Below are 21,401 nucleotides of genomic sequence, written 5' to 3' on the forward strand. Positions count from 1 at the left end.
AAAATAAACATTGAATTTGCTTTACAGGGTGACTGAATGAGACAAACACAATCTTGTCTTGACAGGAAGGCATGCATCGAAGGCCTAGAGGTGGGGATTGTCAAAACAACACATTTAAAAATACATTACACTGACAGAATTCCCATACTTCTCTTTCTTAATCCAAGGGCAGGCTACAGTCCTTGACGTGAGAGGTTTGTAATGTTGGGCACACAAAAAGAATACAGATTTCCTTTTGTTCATTAAAAACTGAGATACAAAACCATATCATTTCTCTTTCATACAGAATACAATATCATTCATTCATCTGAATCACTGAACACCAGTTGTGTAGTATACATAGCAGGGCTATAAACAATACCGTGAACCTTGAATCAAAGGAGTAGCTGAGGACTCTTTTGAAACTGTTTTTGTCGTACTGAGGTGCAGGAGTAGTAAAAACAGGATGGAAGGACGCGATCCGGGCCACAGAAATGGACAAAAGGAGAGGTGATCAACAATTTACAAAATAATACAACAGAAACCACAGCCATGCTCACTGGCCACAAGCAAATGCGATGCATGTGGTGAATCTGTACCCGAAACCTACAGGACTGAGCATTGATGGAATCTCCTTTTCTTTTGGTTTGTGAAAGCATCTGAAACCCACAAGACAGGAGGAAGGGTCTCACAACATCAGGATTTTCCCAGATCTGTACGTATCAACAGAACAACGTCAATGTCGGCATCCCATCCGGCTCGGCTCTCCTGTCCGGAGCAGCTCCAGAACAAAATGGGCAAAAGTCAGTTCAAACGCAGTTCAACTTCTCTGGTCCGGTACTTCCATGCACACGCTGGAAGAATTCAAAAGCCGGCTGATGAAAGTCCTGGCTCGTGCTTTTCTTTAACATTCCCGTCTCTCTTGCTTAACCTGCTCCACCTTTCTCTCTCTCTCTCTCTCTCTCATTCACTCTCTTGACTAAAAAGACTAATTTATTTACATTCCTATTCAAAAAAAATCTTTTTGAAATGTCCATATAAATGAAATGAACATTTAATTGTTTCTCGTTCTAAAGTGGCATTTACAAGGGAAGGGGACATGGGACTGAGGTTTCTCATTGCTTTAAAATGACAACAACAAAAATAAGGTGCAGCACCAAACACTGTCAAAATGTGCCTGAGCAAATAAGAGCATGTGTGGATGGAATCACTGCTTCGAAAGATGTGTTCGCCAATCCTTTACAGTCATGCCCAAGTTTGCAAACTCCTTATCTATCACTATTCTATTGAGTAACAGTTTTGCATTTAATAATGTGTCCTGTTGCAGTCAGAAGTTGTTTGCTAGAGTCTAATACTGCGCTGAATATGAGGTATGAGATTATGCAAATAACTGTTAAAGTGAGGATTGTGTGGTTTTCTTTACTTTATTGTAACAAAACAAGGCATTCACAAACGTTTGGTCATGACTGAACGTTTGTAGTGATTATCAGGGTGTTTTATTGCACATTAGAAAAGAGTTTAGCACACTTATGTTTTCTGGTTCATTAAAGGAATATTCCAGGTTAAATACAAGTTAAACTCAGATGCTAACAGATAAAGTTAAGCACTAGAAGGGCAAGTTGTTTTGTACAGTTGCCCCATAGACTTCCACTATAAGTGCATTTGTGTCAATGCACAATTAGATGATTTTCTAAAGCTTTTGAAATAATTTTTTGAAATTATTTAATAAAATATTAAATAAAATAAAATATTTATTTATTATTATTATTACAAATTTGTATTTAACATGGAATGTTCATTTAAAGTTGCACTGGCAATATTGGTCCCTTCATTTTTAAATGAACAATCTGGGCACATTAGGGCTTTTTTTTCTATAAGTGGATTGTCAAAGTCTCATAAAGCGTTACGCAAGACCAAAAGTGCATTGTGTACATTCGGTCTCAAATCAGAATAAGTGCCTTCGCTTCGCGGGATACATTCATGATTCGTCTGAGGATGAAAAACGAGGGGGGAGAGGGAGGAAAAAAGCGATGTTAGTGCTTAAAGAGTGTTACGGTGGGGAAGGACGTGTGACCGTCGCCTAGTACGTAGGATGCACTTCATTAAAAAAGTTGTTGTGCTCTCCTGAATGTTCATGTGGAAGAGAGTTTGATCCTGTAAAATTCTAAAAATCATATTTATAAAACCTCCTTTGAAAAAAAAATCATTTAAATCTCTTTGTGTGCAGATGCAGAAGGAATAGTAGCATGCTTAGACATCAACATGTTGGGACAAAGGGCCCTTGCAAGCATACATCTGTACATTAAAGATCATTTAGGAGTGTTTCCGTAAAATAATAACAGACGTGAGAGCACAATTCCAGGAATAATTCATATACGTGTTGTCGAATCTGAAATACTTTGCATGGTTTGTAGTGTATTGTGTGTGTATGCTAACAGTGCCGCAGTAGACTGAGGATTCTCCCTGGAGGTTTTTAAAACAAAATTACATTTAACAGGTAATGGCCTCTCTTCAGCACAAGCCTATAATTTCCCCTTCACACTCTCTCTCATTCTCTCCCTCACTATCTCCCTCTCTCTAACTGTTGGTGGAGTCAGGGAAGTTGATCTCGCTGCCGAACACTTCCCTGTACAGAGGCGGGAAGCTGTAGGCTGTTTCCGGGTGAACCAGGCGGAAGAAATCCAGCTTGTCAATATGCAGGTTACTGATCGACTTCATCTGCGGTAGTTTGGACACCATCTGCGAACACAAGACAACGAGAGTGTCTAGATCAGATATTACAAAATCAAGAACTAAACTTACTGGATGATTTAAGTCTGACCTTTGGATTAGTGCACAAACATGTTTTTTTGCATGGATATTTAGCAGTACATAGTTTGGGGTCAGTAAGATTTTCTTTTAAAGAAGCCTCTTATGCTCACCAAGGTTGCATTTATTCTATCAAGAATACAGTAAAAACAGCAATATTGTGAAATATTATATTATGAAATAATTTATTCCTAGTTATCAGTCTCCTTCAGAAATCATTCAAATATTCTGATTTGCTGCTCAAGAAACATTTCTTATAATCATCATCAATGTAATGATGATAATCTGATAATGATGAGGATAATCTGGTTTGCTTTACTTTTTTTTTTTTTTGGAAACCATGATAAAAAAAAATTAACAATGTAAAAGTCTTTACTGTCACTTTTGAGCAATTTAATCCACCCTTGCAGTACAGAATAATGAATCTCTTAAAAATATATATATATATACTGTATATATATATATATATATATATATATATATAATATTATTATTATTATTTATATATATATATACATACTGACCCCAATCTTTTGAAAGCAGGTGTATATTTGATAAACTGTGACAGTTTGCACTGAATGGACAAAATGTATATAATTTTATATAAAAAAAATTATAAACATAACTCTCATGTAAGAGCTGACATGGCATGTTTTTTGTTTGTTTTTTTTGTCAAAAACCATATGGCTCAAAAAGAATTTTGCTAAACCTCTTTGATCCAAACATGATTGTTTTGGCTGCAAGAACTTATTTTATATATATATATATAAAAATATATATTCTTTAGCAAGAATCTCATTGGCTGAGAGCCTTTTCCAGCCATGCAATATTCTACTAATATCACAAGGAAACCATTTCACAATTTGTATCACTCTGCTTGTTTCTGCCGTATCTATACTGGCAGCATTTCTCACAGCGAGCATCAATGGTGGAGGAGCAATTTTACAAATACTTCTGTTATCGTGTCACGGAATGTAGTTTTAAGAGTTTTTAGGCGAAAATTAGACTTTCTCAACGGGTGGGTCGTGACCCAAATGTGGGTTGCAAGACCATTCTGAGTGCGTCGTGGAGTGTGTAGTCAAAGAAACAACAATAAAAAAACATGATTCGAAATGTTTCTCTAATGCGAGGCTTTTATTTTGAAAGACTTGTGGGAAAGCTGAGATGAGATGTTGTCAGGCTATATATGTCAGTGTCATTATTCTAACGTTATTTTTGTAACTTGATACGAAATAAAAATCTCACCTCAGAAAAAAGAACTTTCATTTCCTGTCAGCACGTGCTGTATACCACTTCACTATATATAAAGAGCAAAAGAAATTACGTGCATGCAACGTCATAGTCCTCATTCAGTCAGTCACGTTCAACTGACGTCATGGGGACCTAACGTCTCCGTGCCCTCCTTCAGGGAACGGGTGTTACATTAGTAACCTGTTGTCAATTAGTAAGTCAGGAAATTACCAAAAAGTACCAATAAATTACGTAACTGGTACGTCTGTTAGTTGACAAGGATTTGCATGCAAGTATATGATGTTTATTCTATTCATCAGGAGCAGCTTCCGTATGTTTCATTAACAGTTCATGTTAATATTATGTATTTAGCATGTTAACTGTTGTTTCTGTTATTTTGTTCATTTTCATACCAACTAACTTTAAATGCTATATCACATGCAGACAATACACTCGCTTTGTCGATATCTCTCTCATAATTTTTTTTTTATATGTGGCGGAAGGAAGTAGTTCCGCACAAAAGAGGAAGATACTCCATCGTCTCCACTCCATTTGTTTACACACTTGTGCCGTCAAACTGTTGTGTAAAAGCAATATCACACTTGTCGTGCGATATGGCTCTATATCAGCAGCACGGCTGTGATTACCTACAGCCTCGTGCCTATGGCCTAATCACAGCCATGCTACTGATATAGAGCCATATCGCACTCATACTCCTGTGATATTGCTCATATATATAACACACTTTAATTTGTGTTTTCTGGGTCAGAATGGGTGCAGAACTTCTTTTTAAAGAATCAGTCAAGCAGATTCACAAAGTTGTGAATTCACTGGTTTAAATCAGTCTGATAAATCACTCACTGAACCACAGCTGATGTCAAACTTGACAGTGCAATGTGTCCCTGGCATTACTCTCCTTGGATGATTCATAATATGTGACCCTGGATCACGTCACCAGTCACATGTCGCACGGGTATATTTGTGGCAATAGCCAACAATACATTGTATGGGTCAAAATTATCCATTTTTCTTTTATGCCAAAAATCATTAGGATATTAAGTAAAGATCATGTTCCATGAAGATATTTAGAAAATTTCCTACCATAAATATATAAAACATTTATTTTTGTGAGTGAATGCTGCACAATCGTGAACATAAATGAACACCTTTAAAGGAGATTTTCTCAATGTTTTGATTTTTTTGCACCCTCAGAATCCAGATATTCAAATAGTTGTATCTCGGCCAAATATTGTCCTATCCTAACAAACCATACATCAATGGAAAGCTTATTTATTCAGCTCTCATGTGGTCTATAAATCTCAATTTCAAAACAATTACCCATGTGACTGGTTTTGTGGTCCAGGGTCACATATTAGTGTTTTTATAATTTAATTTGTTTTCTTAAATATTAAAGTGCCGTGTGTGTGTGTGTGTGTGTGTCTTGTTCCTCACCTTGTCCAGTTTCTCAGTAGTGGCTCCGTTCATGTGCATGCTGTGTTGAAGGGCCACGTAAACCTTCTCTTGGAGCTTCTGAACCTGCTGAGACTCCGTCAACCATGGCCGATCTGAGCAGCACACAAACACAGAGCAGGGGTTTCAAACTGTGAGAATGTGTCTCATTTTATGCAAGTATGCAAGTCTCTACTTTTCCTTGAGAGCACATAAACGCAGCTTTAAAATCCTTTTCTTCTGGGAATAAGTCGCTAAATTGGTAGCAGACATGGGTGTGAGTGTCTCACCTGGAGCCAGCAGAACCGCGGCACTGAATAAAGCCATTTCCTCCTCGCTCAGCTGAAGACGACTCAGACTTCTAGCCAATTCAAAGACAGTGTTCACCAGGTCATCACACCCTACAAACACATACACATGCTAGTTACCATGTTGAAGATGAAGAAATAAATTACATTTCCATTGAGGTCCATAATTTGCCCAGAACCCATCTCTTTTTGTTTACCATGAAATGATTTAATGGATCTGTTGGGTTCCATTAATGTAAAAGAGGAACTATAAAGGAAATTATTAGATGTTCTGGGCACAAAGCTTCAGGTAATTGTGAAAATAATGCAGACTTAAGCAATAACTTAAAACAGTCTTTATCGTGAGTATAATAGTTTGTAGTGTCTGTATTGTGCATTTTAAGTCGCAATAAAACGGAAGTAGAGTAGCGACAGAAATGTTCTTCCTCATTGACTTGGCTCTATGCACCAGTTAATCAAGATAAGAGCTATAACATGCATTTAAAAAATAAATGGGGTGAATTTTCAATTCATGCTGACTTTCAACATACCCAATTTGAAAAAAAGCACAAAAAAAAGAAAAAGAAATGGTATTATCTACAAATCATTCTAATAACTTATTCCAAGAATAAAAGTCTTTATGTAATATGTTTTGCACTGAGTGCTTTCTGCAATGCTTCCATTTAACGTTGATGAGCTATTACTCACCCAAGCATCACTTGTATTTACTAACTGGGTTAAAAACCCATTAGCTCTTGTGCCTCATTGATTCATGACGCCTCCATTCTTGCTCTTAAGAGGCTGCTGGTGTTGTGTATTATAAAGTAAAAGAGGATGCGTTTGAATTGAAATTGAATACCTGCGTTCTGCTTACTGCATAGTATACACTGAATATTGTTTATATAGTTTCGCATTATGAAAAGATACACATTTCAAACAGCAGTTTTCTGCTACATTGTAATCACATGACCTGATTACATTTGTCACAATCTCAACATGTACGTTTAATTCCGCAAGGGTATCCAGTTATTCTACTGAAAATTTTATTTTGCATTTGCAATCCAATAAGTCTAAAATCATCTTGACAGTCTGATTAAATAAAGAGTCAAGAAACATATGCTAATAACTGTAGCTGACATTGGCTGAACATGGAAAAGCATACTACTATATAGATTAAATAGTATGTAGTATGTACTATGTAGTATCCTAACATGCTATTCTGATTTCAGTGATTGCATCTAGTTTATTCATCAAATAGGAAATGGAAATTCAAATTGAGTCCATTAAATTGTAGGATGCAGAACCCAGTATGAATGTGTTATTTATTCCACATTTTCTCATATATAGCAGGTCAACCGTAGGTAGTATATGCATACTCTTCAGAGTATACTGCTGAAATAGTATGCTTAAGATGGTAGCATGCTATTCTGAACATTTCCAGACACTCACCGAGAGCTTTGAAGAGCTGAGGGCTGGCAAACTTGCCATCAAAAAACATTGTGTTGTTGGAAGAGTTGTAAGCACGACACATTCGGATCAGCAAGACTTCCAGACATCCTGGAATAGTAATAGAGAGAAAGAGAGCGGCAAAAAAAAAATGGGATGGGGAAAAAAGCGGAAAGAAACAGAGAGAGAGAGAGAGAGAGAGAAAGATAGAAAGAAGGAGACAGATAGAGAGAAAATAAATAAAAAAGTGCAAGAGAGAGGGAAGGAAAAGCGGGCATATGCTCCACCGTGCAAAAAAAAAAAAAAAAAGATTTTTTTTTTTTTACCAAATATTGGAACAATAAACACCATCAAAATGAAATGTCATTGTGTTTGTGATTGTTTAAAATGACATTTAGAAAGTTTGAGTTTTGTTTATTGAAGGGTTTTTTTCATACGGTTAGTGTAAAAGAGTAGATAGAATGTTGGAGAAACAAACACAAGAGGAGACAAACGTTAATGCAAGTTTCAAGTTTAAGCAGAACGTGGACAGAACAGAATCCCGTGGGGCGAATTCACAAAACAGTTGCCCCACGTCCCTATTCCAAGAAAAAAAAAAGTGTTTTATTCTCTAACCACCCACAATCCAGTTTAACCAGCCACTGATATAGTTCTTCTTGTACTGTGTCTGTATATTTTTTTATCGGCAGCAGAAAATTACCAATTGACAGTATAATAATGGAGAATGGCATTTTATCCAGGCATATATCCAAACACAATGCAGTCAAGCACAAATTGCGCATTTTAAAGAGTCATTTCAGGTGTTTGGATCACAAGGTATCATCCACATCCAAGCACTCTGCTAGACTGAAAACTGCGCTGTGCAAATGCGACTAATTTACTGAGCGTTTGGCATTATCTGAATCACATGTCAATACCTGGCCTCAGAGTATTCTAAATGTAGTGTGAAAGACAATGCTCAAGAAACTGAGAGTGTTCTGGAACGATCTAATGGTGTTATCATAACAATAGTAATAGTGATGAAACTAATAATGAGATTGAACGGCCGCTTAGGGCCACATCAGAAATGCCACATCATGGCAGTAAATGGATAAGGTGATGCGAATGAGAAATCTGTTGTATAATCAGGGATTAGTAATCTGTAATCCGTGTGGGACTAAGGCAGCACTGACCTGCTTTGAGCAGGATGATCTGGTCATTCTGGCAGAGGTCCATGAATCCAGAGATGCGCTTGGCGAACTCCACAACGTACTGGATGGCGTTTGTAATATGCAGGGCGCACTGCTGCCACATCCATTCTGTAGACTGAAAGCACAGAGATTGATAATACAGCCGTTAACAAGGAGACAAATCAGCAAGCACAATCAAAAGAGATGTAGTGTGATGATGCTGTACCTTGAGCTGAAAGCTGCAGGTTTCTTCAGGTGTGTAGAGGTTCCAGGTGAGTTTCTTCAGCTCTTCTGGGCTGTACTGACACGTCTCCAGGTGAGACTTCACCACGTTTTGAGTGATCCGCTCTGAACATAATTTCAACACATTAGCACATTTTCCTTTAGTATCTGTCTATCTAGATATAAACAGACATAAGCAGAATCAGAAATAATGTACATATCTAAATAAGGAATATATTATATAGATATATCCATCTATAGATGCAAATATAGATTATAAAATAGATATTATAATTAAACATCTATAGACATATATAAATACAGACAGATTATATAATCTATAAAAATAATCTACATAAATAAAATGTATTTAAAATGTAAGCATTTGTGTAGAACCAAACCATATATTATATAGATATATCAGTAACACTTTACAATAATGTTTAATTTGTTAAACATAACATTACTTCTAAAGCATTTTTATTCTTAGTTAATGTTAATTTCAACATTTACTAATACGTACTTAAATTCAAAAGTGTGTATTAACGAACATTAGCAAAGATGAATAAATACTGTAACAACTGTATTGCTCATTGTTAGTTAATGCATTAACTAAGGTTAAAAAATAAGACCTTAGTGTAAAGTGTTATCTATTTATTGATACAGATTATAAAATACATAATGTTATAAATAAATAGGTATATACACTGATACATGATGTGTCAAATTCATGCAAAAATAGATATCATGAGCTGTAAAGTATATATATATATTTTTTTTTTACTAAATCTAATGGTAACACTAGTTTAGGGTCCAAAGCAATAAAATTGCCTATTTGCATGCATATTACTAGGATTTTGGCTGTTTATTAGCACTTATAAAGCACATATTAATGCCTTATTCTACATGACCATATTCTACATCCCTTAATCCAATTCCAACCCAATACATAAACGTAACAACTACCTTACTAACTATTAATAAACAGTAATAAGGAGTTTTTTTAGGGCAAAAGTCCTAATAAGTCCTTAGTTAATAATAAGTTAATAGTGAGAATTGGACCCTAAACTAAAGTGTGATTTATGCTCATTTTATTGCAATACATTTTTTTATTGTTTCCGAACAGGAGGATTTTCAGTAATGAGAATTTAAGGGAAAATTGTTATTAAAATAATGTCAGAATCTCAATCTAAACTTACATTAGTATAATGATTAAAATTATGATCATAAAATGTGACTCTATAATGGCAGCTCACCTATGTCGTGTAGAGAGCAGTTGTCTGGTAAAGAGCTCAGGAGAGAGTGTGTAAATAGGCTGTTTTCAGGCAGGATGTACTCATGCTTGACTCTCACAGATTCTGCAAAATCTACAGAGCTGGGCCCCGGAGAGCTCTGATTGGATGAACTTCCACTTCCTGCGCTCCCAGACCCGCCGAGCATCTCCAGAGCGCAGTACTCGCCTGCCTCCTCTGGGGTGAGCGGCAGGTCGAATAGCAAGCCGTCGGGCAGCGTGGCGATGTCGTCCAGGTCGCTGAGGTTGGAGCTGGATCCCCCACTGCTGTACGGTCGGCTGTGTGTGCTGTCTTCGCCCATATCCTCACAGTCACGTGATGCCAGACCGCCACTTAAACCCGCCAGGCAGTCTCGAGACAGCTGCTGGTGCCGCTGCACCTCTGCATACAGGCTGTCCCGCTGTTTCTTTGACATTCGGCCAAACTTCACCGCTACAGAAAGCGAAAGTGAGAGACAGTTACTTTCACTTCACTTATTATTACTAATTATTTAAATAGCATTTATATGATTTATTTATATTTATATACACAATTTTGGGGTCCAAATTTTTCTTTTTTTACTCATTCAGCAAGGCATGGAAGGTTGTTTCCGCCACAGAATAAAACATTTTAAAATATAATTGTGACTTTTTACAGTTTACATCTTGCAATTCTGACGTTTCTTTTCAGAATTGAGTAATTTAAACTCGCAATTGTGTGTTATAAAGTCAGAACTGCCAGTTATAAACTCGCAATTGTGTGATATAAAGTCAGACCTGCCAGTTATAAACTCGCAATTGTGTGATATAAAGTCAGAACTGCCAGTTATAAACTCGCAATTGTGTGATATAAAGTCAGAATTGTCAGATACAAACTCGCAATTGAGAAAAATAAAGTCAGAATGGCGAGATATAAATTTGCAGTTTAGAATTGCGAGGCTATATCTCGTCATTCTGACTTTATTTTTGACTTTATTTTTTTCAATTGCGAAAAAATTCTTTTCAATTTTTTCAATTTTTAAATTTTTTTTCAATTCTGACTTTATAACACGCATTTGCGAGTTGCAAAAAAAGTTTATAACTTTATCACACAATTCTGAGATAAACAGACAAAATTGCGAGATATAAACTGGCAATTGCGAGAAAAATTGTCCGAGTTGTGAGATAAAAAAAAAAAATTCGCATTTAGCTTTTTAAAAATGTATTATGTGCCAGAAACAAGCTTCCGTAGCAAGGATCCATTAAAACCGAACGAAGGGTACAAAAAAATAGTCGTAGTCACAAAAATAATAACGTCTGCCCTTTGACCCTGCCCTCCTTGTCCAGTACTTAAATTTGAGTCCCTATCCCTAAAATACAGCTGGTGGGGTAGTTTGACATTAAGACTCGCGCTCACCATCACGGCTCATGCCAAGCGCCAGGCACTTCTGCAGACGACAGTGTTGGCAGCGGTTCCGATTGGTTCGGTCGATCAGGCAGTTCCTCTGCCGTGAACATGAGTACATGGCATTGTTCTGCTGGCTGCGTCGGAAAAAACCCTGCAAAAAAGAAACGTCGTTACCTCTGTGTACAGGACAGATAATATCAGGTGTGGCTTTGCATAGGTGTGACCTGGCATCGAATGACTAACATAAAGGAGGGATAGAGCACAAAAGGGATAGAGCACAAAAGGATAATTTTGTTACTGTGAGTTTAATAACAGGAAGTTGCACATCTATGGTAAGAAAAGAAGACAATATGACTTATTGTATTGTCTTGCTATCATTAGGGAATTATAGCTGAATTCTCACCTTGCACCCTTCACACGTAATAACGCCATAGTGAATCCCGGAGGATTTGTCGCCACAGATCTTGCACGGTATAACCTCAATTTGAGCTGGAATAAAAACAACATCATTTTAAGAATTAAAAGCAAAAACTTGAACTGAACACATAGCAAAGTACATATGCTCAAATAAATTTTCCAAATACACCACACATAATATCAACCAATACAGTCAGATAGAGAGATCTCTCTCACTCTGCATGGCATGAAGGACAGATATAGCCAGAGGATTGATTTTCCGACTGAAGGGTGTATTATGTCTCGGCTTTTACAAGAGGTTCTGATGCAACTCATATGATCAGTGGAACACACTGTAGGGGCTTTTAGAAACTAGATCCCTCCTAATTAAAAGTGAACAGCATGTAAACAAATATTAAATTATTGACAAAACCTGAATTCATTAATAGAAAGAATAAACCAAATAAATAAATAAATGTGTGATAACAGTTACACAATTATTATGCAATAAAATGTATTATATTCATGTACATTTTTAATAATAGCGGTTTAACTTAAAATCTTATTATAGACAACTACCCATATATATCCATTTAATTACATTAAATAAATAAATAACGAATGAAGGGCATATTGAATAAATGAATGAATGAATATGCTTTGTGGTACATTTACACAATAATTATGCAATAAAAAATTATATTTTCTAGCATATGTTGCATGTAGTGGTGGCATGGAAAAAACTAAGCTTGCAACCACATGCTCAGCAGGAAAAAAAACATCCTCCATTTTGTCTTTCTAGCTCTGTCAGCTGAAAGCAATGACCAAGATACACTGTGGCATGCAATGGAAAAATCTGTAAGCCCTCGGGTGCCCCTCCCGCACCGCTCTCTGTGTGGTGTTATATAACCTTCGTCTGCAAACATTTCACAAACACGCCATTCAGGGCTGCTCAGTCTAATAATGCAGATGCTCCGCCTCCCTGGCACTTCTGACAGCCTATTGGTTGATGCGCGGGCAGACGTGTCTGCGATTGGCCGGCTCTAAATGTCGCTCAGTTCGGCTTGGCTGTAAGCCCATGTGGACTCGCTGTCCTACTGACATACTTTCTCAGTGAGAAGGGGAGGGCGGCTGTGGGCGGATCCCCAGTGCATGTCATTTGAATAGGCCTTTCCCTTCTCTCTGTTAAGGTGGTCTCAACAGGAACACATAAGAATTGACACTTAGGCACAAACTAAATAGAATTATTTTTTTGGCAGATAATACTCTGTGTAATAAATATAATTTTATATCAATATTTACATTATCATGACTATTATTTTTTAATTATTTTATTTATATATTTAATAATAAATGTTTAAATTAAAATCTTGATATTAATTTTTTTTTTTTTACATAGAGACAAAGTATATATATTATATAATATGCTATATATTGGATGGATGGATAGATTTTATATTTTCTAGTCACGTATGTAAAGAACAGTTCATGTTCACTCATCATGAGACGTGTCTGACATGTACGCTTGTTTACGTTGAAGTAAATACAAATTAACCCACTAGTACCGCTATTCTTTTGCTTTACTTTCCTTGCTTTTAAGATTCATTCCTCACAAAAAGTATTTTCGTCGCTTCATAACATTAAGGTTGAAGCACTGTAGTCACATGTACTATTTTTTACAATGCCTTTCTGGGGCTTGAAAGTGGTGGTTACGTTGCAGCCTATGTGGGGTCAGAAAGCTCTTGGATTTCATCAAAAATATTTGTATTTGTGTTCTGAAGATGAACGAAGGTCTTAAGGGTGAGTAATTAATGACAGAATTTTCATTTTTTTAAGGTGAACGCTTTAAGCCATAAGCTGACATTACGTAGTCCACAGGGGATGTTTTCAGTTTTCAAAGCTTTGCTGTTTGCAAATAGTCATTTGAATCTACTTGAATATGAAAAAACCTGAAATGTCTATATTCATGCTATTGTTAAAAGACTTTTCTGTTAAAAGCAAATTCAGGTTTGCAAGAACTGCACCTCTTCAAGCATTTGACACAGACACCAATGTGGAAGAGAACATTTTCCAGAACACATTTATGCTTAACTGTAAGATGTCCAGAAGAAATTATTTCTGCTGGCATGCCTAAGGGAAAAACATATAACTCTTCAGTCATTCTTTCAAGGCCTCCATACTTTTAATACGGTAGTGTAAATGTTTATCTGTAGCACTTAAGGCCTTTACAGACTAGACAACATGAAAATAATGTTTTGCTTTTCTCTCTTAGAGTCTCCCACAAGATTTCAACCCCAAGCACACACACACACTGAAACTCTTTAACTCTCTTCAACTGACCATAAAGAGACAGAGAGAGCAGTGCAAAATCAATCAGAAAGGGTGAGTGCCAGATTTAGCATAGTTGCTGATGAGGCAAAACAGGTATGTTTGTATGCATGTGTTTTTCTTCATGATTAACTTGTTGTCAGTGTAATAATAATTCCCTTCCATCATTTTGAAATGCTTCAGGGAAGAAGATTAAGATCAGTCCAACAGAAGCTGTTTTCATTCCCATAAGGTAAATGAGCTTCGGTGTATGTTTGCTGACAATGTTTATATGTGAATAAATGCCTAACCTAAATCTGTTCATCATATAAAGCGATCGTGTCTCTTCAGAAAATTTGGACTAAACCGCTCTATTCATATGGATAAGATTTACGGTCTTTATGAACTTTTTGAAGTGACAAAGTGTTAGTTGCGTAGCCTGTCAATGGAGGGAGGGACTACGCAGTAGTTGTAGCTGAGGCCTGGAAGAGTTTGGTTCATGTTGTCGCTGTGAATCCACTTTGCAGCTCTTCAAAAGGACGAGGACTCGCGCTAGAATTGATACGGTAAAACCGACGCCATCGTTACTGTTCGTATCACTGTGTATATCAAGTGCCAAAGAAGAATTCAGATAAGGTAATAGACGTTTCGTTTCCGACACGCACTGTAAGGGGTAGACCAATCACAACAAACTAGGTCACTGACCAATCAGAGCAGAGCAGGCTCTCGGAAAGGAGGGTTTTAGAGAAACTAAATCTTCTGACAAACTGTTTTCAGACTCTTTGGAAAAATGAGGTGATGTGCAATGTATATTTTGTTTTTTTACCTTTGATGCATGTAAATCTGTTGTAGGAGACCTCCTAAACAAAATGAGGAACCTTTAAAATAGCATAATTTCTCAAGAGACCTGCATTTTGTTCCATTCTGATCTTCTGCACTTCTTTTAGCAGTTTTCAAAAGCATGAACAAGTCCTGTGTGCCGAAGATTTGCAGAAGTATAATATGACCCAAAAATACCTTATATAGGCCAACTCATCTGTTTCATATTAGCAACACTGAGGGATCATAATGCTTTAATTTTCCACAGTCCCTTATATTCTAAATGTGTGTGATAGCATAGACAAAAAATTAAAAAATAAAGACAGACGAAGATTTAATTATTTACGTGCAGAGCAATTAAGGAAAATGGTTCAAATCTACTTTGAGCAGCAGCCTCTGTTATCTGTGTTTGCGGACAGGTGCCATAATGCAATCATCTTTGAGTACAGAACATTGTGTTAAGCAGTAAAGTCTATTATGGTGACATAACACAAGACAGCAGATTAGATAAAGCAGGAGCGCGTAACCGATTTTTACCATAAGCGTTAAGGATAATGCAAGCCACTGACCCTTGGAAAAAGTAAAAGATACAATTTTAAATTTAGTCAAACGTGTAATTTTTATGAGGTGTAAACATGTTTTTAATCACAATGTTTCCGCAATGGTGTGTCTACCGTCATGGTTGGCATATGTAGGCCAGAGTAAAGAACAATGATTTAACACCCCACCTATTTTACATAATAAATTCTGAGTTTCACCCAAGCGATGTGAAATCCAGACGGCTTCACGCAGACAGAACAGAATTACACAGTAGTTTCTGATAAGACTGATGAGTGTGTGAAACGGTCAGTGTGTCAGTGAGTCACTTTTCTTGAGACTCCAGCCAAATGTTCCTGCTGTCTGGTCATCATAAAAATAAAGGTCATACATGCAAAGGTCCCTTTAAAGACTGCACTTATGCCAAACCAAACAGTAGGAGAGGCAATTGGCAAATGGCCACGCTCTTAACATTTAAACCCACTCAATGGGTTTTCAAATGGCTCTCAATGGGAAAACAGCTTCATTTATGCATGCATTTGTTTGTGTGCGTTTTCTTTGATGTGAATCGATTATCATAATTTTTGTGAAAGACTTGAATCAGAACAGAGGGGATTAGAGGTACGTTAAGACCGATGACACAAGACAGACCACACAAAACTTCCAGGATTTACATTAAAAAAATATTCCTGACAGAGTGCAGATCTGCTCTTTTTCAGTATCTATCATCCGCTACGGCTCTCCTGTCCTCCGCTACCCTGTGAACATGAGCCACGGTGTGTATATTTAAACACAGCCCCACCTCACGACAGTATGTCCGGACATGTACGCTTGCAACTGGCTTTAACATTTGTCCAAAGAGCAAACAAAATGGTTGAGACAAAATCCTCACTTTGTACTTACAGACAAGGAGGTTGGGGCACTAGGTAAATTAAATGATTTAATATTTACTCAGCTCCAGGTAAAAGGTAAACTGTTCTTTTTAAGAAGCCAAGCTAAAGAACACTCTTTGGTTACACTTTATTTTAAGGTGTCTGTGTTACAGTGTAATTATTTACTGAGTAATAAAAATTAACTACATGTACTAACTATAGGGTATTAGGGTAGGATTAGGATTTGGTTGACGGTTAGTTGCATGTAATTATGCATAATTTGCTGTTATATGGCAAGTACATGTAGCATTTGTAACAAGGACACTGTCAAAATAAAGTGTTACCCACTCTTTTTGTTCACACTTTTCAAACAGACGTATTGTGAAAAACACAGTTTGAAGGAAATAAATTGCTGTAATCTTGATTACTGCTCATGATTGTTGTCATTTGAGAGATGAATTTTTACATTTCATCAGAATTTTTGTCAAATTTTAGCACAAATCAAGAGAATGTTAACTATTTACTCATCTAAATTAGATGATAGTAACGTTAATTAATTTAATGATATTAAGCTGGAAACTTTGTCATTGTAAATTATTGTAATAGTGCTAATAATAATTTAATATTATAATACATTTCACTTAATTATAAATAATTAAAATAGAGATATTTGGCCAGTTTTGGCACTCTCATTAACCATCATTTTTGTATTACAAAACAATAATGTAAATATTTCCGGTAACACTTTATTTTAGTGTCCTTGTTACACGTGTTACATGCAGTTACTCTAGTAATAACTATGAATAATAGTAAAACTAAAAATATAGTATACTAAACCAAACCCTCACCCTAACCCAAACCTTATTACTAGGTGCATAAATGTATAGTTACACTGTAACACAGATACCTTAAAATATAGTGTACCCATATTTCCATATAATAATAAATAAAGCAATTACAATTTTTGTATTTTTTTCATGCGTTGTTGCCAAACAATTATACAATTTTATCATATAAAACTGATGTTGATCGATAAGTAATAACAGTAAGTAATATTTTCCTCTTCATTGCATGCATGTTACATAAATTGGTGAGATTGCTCTAATAAATGGTTATTGTCTGTATCAAGAAACAGAGTTCAAGTTCAAACTCAAGTTCATGGAGGCGCGGTGGCCATATCACTTAACACACCACATGGGTCTACACGACTCCAGCAAAGCCCCTCCCCTCTCTCGCGCTCTATCTCTCCCTCATTCCCTCTTTCCCTCCTGTGAATGCTGTGTAATGTTCAGTGACATAACTAGGTCAGTGGAACAGCAGGTTTGAGCGCTGCTCACACAGCCGGCAGCCGGCCATGCTGCCCTGCGAAAACAACAACACGCAACTCAACATTTACACTCAACAGAATCACGAGAACCAAATAAGGCGAGGATTTAACTGACATTACAAAAACAAAGCGTGTTCAGCAGAAATATTTTGTTTTAAGAGACTGTATGCGTCACGATAGTGTGAGACATTTTATTCACCGAATGCAAGTTGTATCAATATTTTTTAGAGGGTATATTACAGCTTATCTTCATACAGGAAAAAAAAAAAAAAAAAAAAAAAAAAAAAAAAAAATACACTCATTACGTAATAAAACCTGTCACACAAGCCAGCATCACGACCTGCCGCTGAAAGCTTCATCCATCTGCGTCAGAATTCCAAACAAATCTTTGACATCTGCCTATGATTCATTGTAACATTTGACATAGAATGGAATGCCAACGAACATTTAAACGCGTTACAAAGTAACAAGTGTCCGCGTGGCAAATGTCACAGGGAAGCAGCACACAAATCTGTGCATGAAAACATTCCTGCATTATTATATGACTAAATGTTTAGAGACCATTTAAAAGTAATATGCAATGTCAATGTAATATGCCATACAGTGCTACAAACATCTTACCTCTCATTTTGATCGCAGTTTCTTGATTCTCCAAAGTTCACTGGCGAAGAAATATATTCGAACTAAGTAACTTAGCTAACTTGAGACAGCTACCCGAATTAAACTTTTCAACTCCGACTGTGAGCATTATTAAGAAAAGAAAATAGAAGTAAATGCGCGTGTCTAAGGGTCTTCACTTTCAGCAACAAATGCAAGTCGCATTCGACGTGTGTTATGGCGCGGTATGAAACGTCGTCCTCCCTCTCCTCTCACTCTACCCTGCTAACCTACTTTCCCTTTCAAGGGAGCTCGAGCTGCGTGATTGCGTCATGAAGCACGTATGGAATCAGTCCAATGGTAAGACGGAACGGCATGGGAGGGTGACGTCGTCGACCAGGAAACTATAAAGCAACCAGAATCACAACAGTGGTTGTGCCTTCAGCAAGTGCTATGTTTGAATCATTGCCTGAAAAAGTGTGATTTTGTCTGTCTTAGTTGAAACTAGGCAGGAGTTTTATCACATATCATATATATATATATATATATATATATATATATATATATATATGTATATGTGTAAACTATAAAATGGCGAGCGAACAACATTATAGGAAGTGTATACATCCCTGCACTCAATATCTCATGGGTGGGGATACGCACCAATTATGTGTTGTTTGTTTGGGAGTGCAGCACGCCCAGTCAGCTCTCGACCATCTCGACCAGCGTTCCATCAAGAACGCTGCACTCCCGCTGATCGCTCTTCGAGGAAGGTGGTTCGGTTTGCGCTCCCCGTGGCTTGGGTCCCGCTTCTGCCGAGGCAGAGTGTCGACTTCGGACGTGGGGTTCGCAAATGGATCTGACAGAGGTAAGGGTTTTGAGACGGGCCCAGCCTTATCTCAGCCTTTACCTGACAGATCCAGTGCCTGAGTTCAGGGTTTGGAAGCACACTCTGCGCTTACTTCCGCCCAGGCTGAGGCCCCGGTACTGCAACTATCCAGTTCTGTGGAACTGGATGCTGTTCGTATCAGAACAGGAGATACTGAAGACTCGTCACTTCAGTTTCCTGCATGTGAGGAGCTTGTGGAGGTGCTCACTCGTGTAGTAGAAAAAATTAAGCATTGAGTGGACAAACAAGAATCTAGGCAGAAAAGTAAGCTCGCTAAACGTTTTCTGCCTTCCCGCATGCAGCCTCCACGCCGGTGCTTGCCGTTTTTTCCCGACCTCCACACTGAGTCGTGGAAAAGACCGGTTTTGTACTGTGTATATAGTCCCCAGCTATCTACTTATTCAAATATACATGGGTCCAAACAACACGATTATGGGACGATTCCCAGGGCTGAAGAGACGCTTGCGAGCCATCTCTCCCCTGAGTCTGCATTGTCCTTTAAAGCAACGGCACCCTCCAAGCCACTAAAAAATACATCGGCTTTGGTGGGTAAAGCTTATTCGGCGGCAGGTCAGGCCGCGGCATGCCTGCACACAATTTCCATTCTGCAGGCATACCAGGCTGACCTACTAAAAGATATGAGTGAGAGTAAGGAGGTTTGTCTCTCCGTGCCACCAAGGAGACGGCCAAGTCAGTGGGCCGTTCTATGGCAGCCCTGGTGGCCACGGAGAGACACCTATGGCTGAACCTCTCAGGAATGAAGGAGAGAGAAAAACGTTCCTTCTGGATGCCCCACTTTCCCCTGCATCGAGAGGTTCCAAGAAGAAAAATAGCAGGCAGCGGCGTTCCAGAAATTCCTGCCACTCCGCACTCATGTCTCAGGGTCTGCTGGGCGGGAGCAGCCCCGGCCGTCGACTAGCTCCTCACAGCGGGCACAACAAAAGCAGAGTGTCACGTCTTGCGCTCCCCCACAAAAAGAATGGGATGCGGCGAAGGCGAAGTCTTCTAAGGGCAAGACGGATCTGAGGACCGTTATTGTGAGGGCCCTAGATTCTTATGTCCACAGAGCTGCCCTGTGGAGAAAATCTGAACAGCTGTTTGTTTGTTTTGGGTCACCCAGAAAGGGGTGTCCTGCATCTAAGCAGAGGATGTGCAAGTGGGTGGTTGAGACTATCTCACTTGCTTACGAGTCGGCTGGTCAACCTTCACCTTTGGCTGTACGAGCTCACTCAACTAAGAGTATGGCTGCTTCTAAAGCTTTATTGTCAGGAGTTTCCCTACATGATGTTTGTGATGCGGCAGGGTGGTCCTCACCGCACACATTCGTTAGGTTCTATGATCTTGACTTTAGCTTCACTCCAGGGGCGCAGGCGCTTTCGTCCAAATGTGCGCTTTGACTTCACAAGGACGGACATTTGCTCTTATGGCGACGTGGGTATTAGCGTTCCCGCAGCGTTTCGATGCAGCTCGAGTTCCCTTGAAAGGGAATGGGTTACCAATGTAACATATCACCCTGCCACACTCCCGGCATGCCCGTGATCGACTTGCAATTCACATTGAATTCGGAACTGGAACTGAATCCCGGAGGACAAATGGCATCTGGACTGTAATTTTTTATTTATTTAATCCAGTTAAAGGGATAGTTCACCCAGAAAATTCTGTCATCAATTAGCTACTCACCCTCATGGCGTTCCAAACCAGACTTTCGTTCATTTTCGAAACACAAATGAAGATCTTTTAAATGTGTCATTGAGAAGAATGAAATCTGAGAGTTTTCTGTTCTCTCCATAGACAGTTACGCAACTTCCATTTTGATGCTTCAAAAAGTTTATACAGAAATTATAAAACCGATCCATATGAACCAAGCGGTTTAGTCCAAATTTTCTGAAGATACTCGATCGCTTTATATGATGAACAGATTTAATTTAGGCTTTTATTCACATTTAAACATTGATCAGCGTACATAAACAGAAGCTCTGCCGAACCTACTTGACCTGTGAGAACAAAACTCTTTGGTTGAACAAAAGTCTGACAGGTTTGGAACTTAATGACATAATTCTCAGTTTTGGGTGAACCATCCCTTTAAAACTCTGAAAAATCATGGTATCCAGTAGTAAATAGAGCTTTAAAAAAATATCTTTACAGATTAATCACTTTCATACACGTCTCCACACAAATCCTCAATACATTGTCCAAGCATAATTCATTAATTAAAGTGCAAGCTGGGCTTAAGGGATTATGGGTATTTCTCCATTGTTATGCAGTGTGATCTGGTTACACTATCTAAAAATATGCATCATGTGGTTACATCTAAATGAACTAGTTTTATTCAAAAACATTACTGAATATAAAAGTTTAGGGTCCGTGCTTAATGCAAAGCTCTGCATGTTGCATGTTAGTCAAACTTTAG

At 37.9% G+C, this 21,401-nt stretch overlaps 1 protein-coding gene across 2 annotated transcripts; it reads right to left on the reverse strand.

The window, feature by feature from the left end:
- Nucleotides 1-1,850: 1,850 nt before the first annotated feature.
- rorcb (RAR-related orphan receptor C b) lies at nucleotides 1,851-18,394 on the reverse strand. 2 transcript variants are annotated; one of them, XM_084412372.1, is made up of 10 exons: nucleotides 18,127-18,394; nucleotides 11,651-11,736; nucleotides 11,257-11,398; nucleotides 9,847-10,314; nucleotides 8,595-8,716; nucleotides 8,372-8,504; nucleotides 7,203-7,310; nucleotides 5,757-5,867; nucleotides 5,470-5,582; nucleotides 1,851-2,718 (listed from the first exon to the last, which is right to left on the reverse strand). In XM_084412372.1, exons 1-10 carry the CDS (start codon nucleotides 18,131-18,133, stop codon nucleotides 2,557-2,559), a joined length of 1,452 nt encoding a protein of 483 aa, XP_084268498.1. In that variant the 5' UTR covers nucleotides 18,134-18,394; the 3' UTR covers nucleotides 1,851-2,556. The 2 variants fall into 2 exon arrangements, with proteins under 2 accessions (XP_084268498.1, XP_084268499.1); XM_084412373.1 differs by lacking the exon at nucleotides 7,203-7,310.
- Between the last annotated feature and the right edge of the window lie 3,007 nt (nucleotides 18,395-21,401).

This window comes from Rutilus rutilus (assembly GCF_951802725.1).
Source record: "Rutilus rutilus genome assembly, chromosome: 6".
Taxonomy (NCBI): Eukaryota; Metazoa; Chordata; class Actinopteri; order Cypriniformes; family Leuciscidae; genus Rutilus; species Rutilus rutilus.

Bases quoted from the DNA above. Each gene is read 5' to 3' on its own strand.
- rorcb (XM_084412372.1), bottom strand. The intron at 7,311-8,371 runs GTCAGTGCTGCC...TTACTATTCCAG, and splicing joins GATCATCCTGCTCAAAGCAG to GATGTCTGGAAGTCTTGCTG. The intron at 5,583-5,756 runs GTGAGACACTCA...TGTGCTGCTCAG, and splicing joins CGCGGTTCTGCTGGCTCCAG to ATCGGCCATGGTTGACGGAG.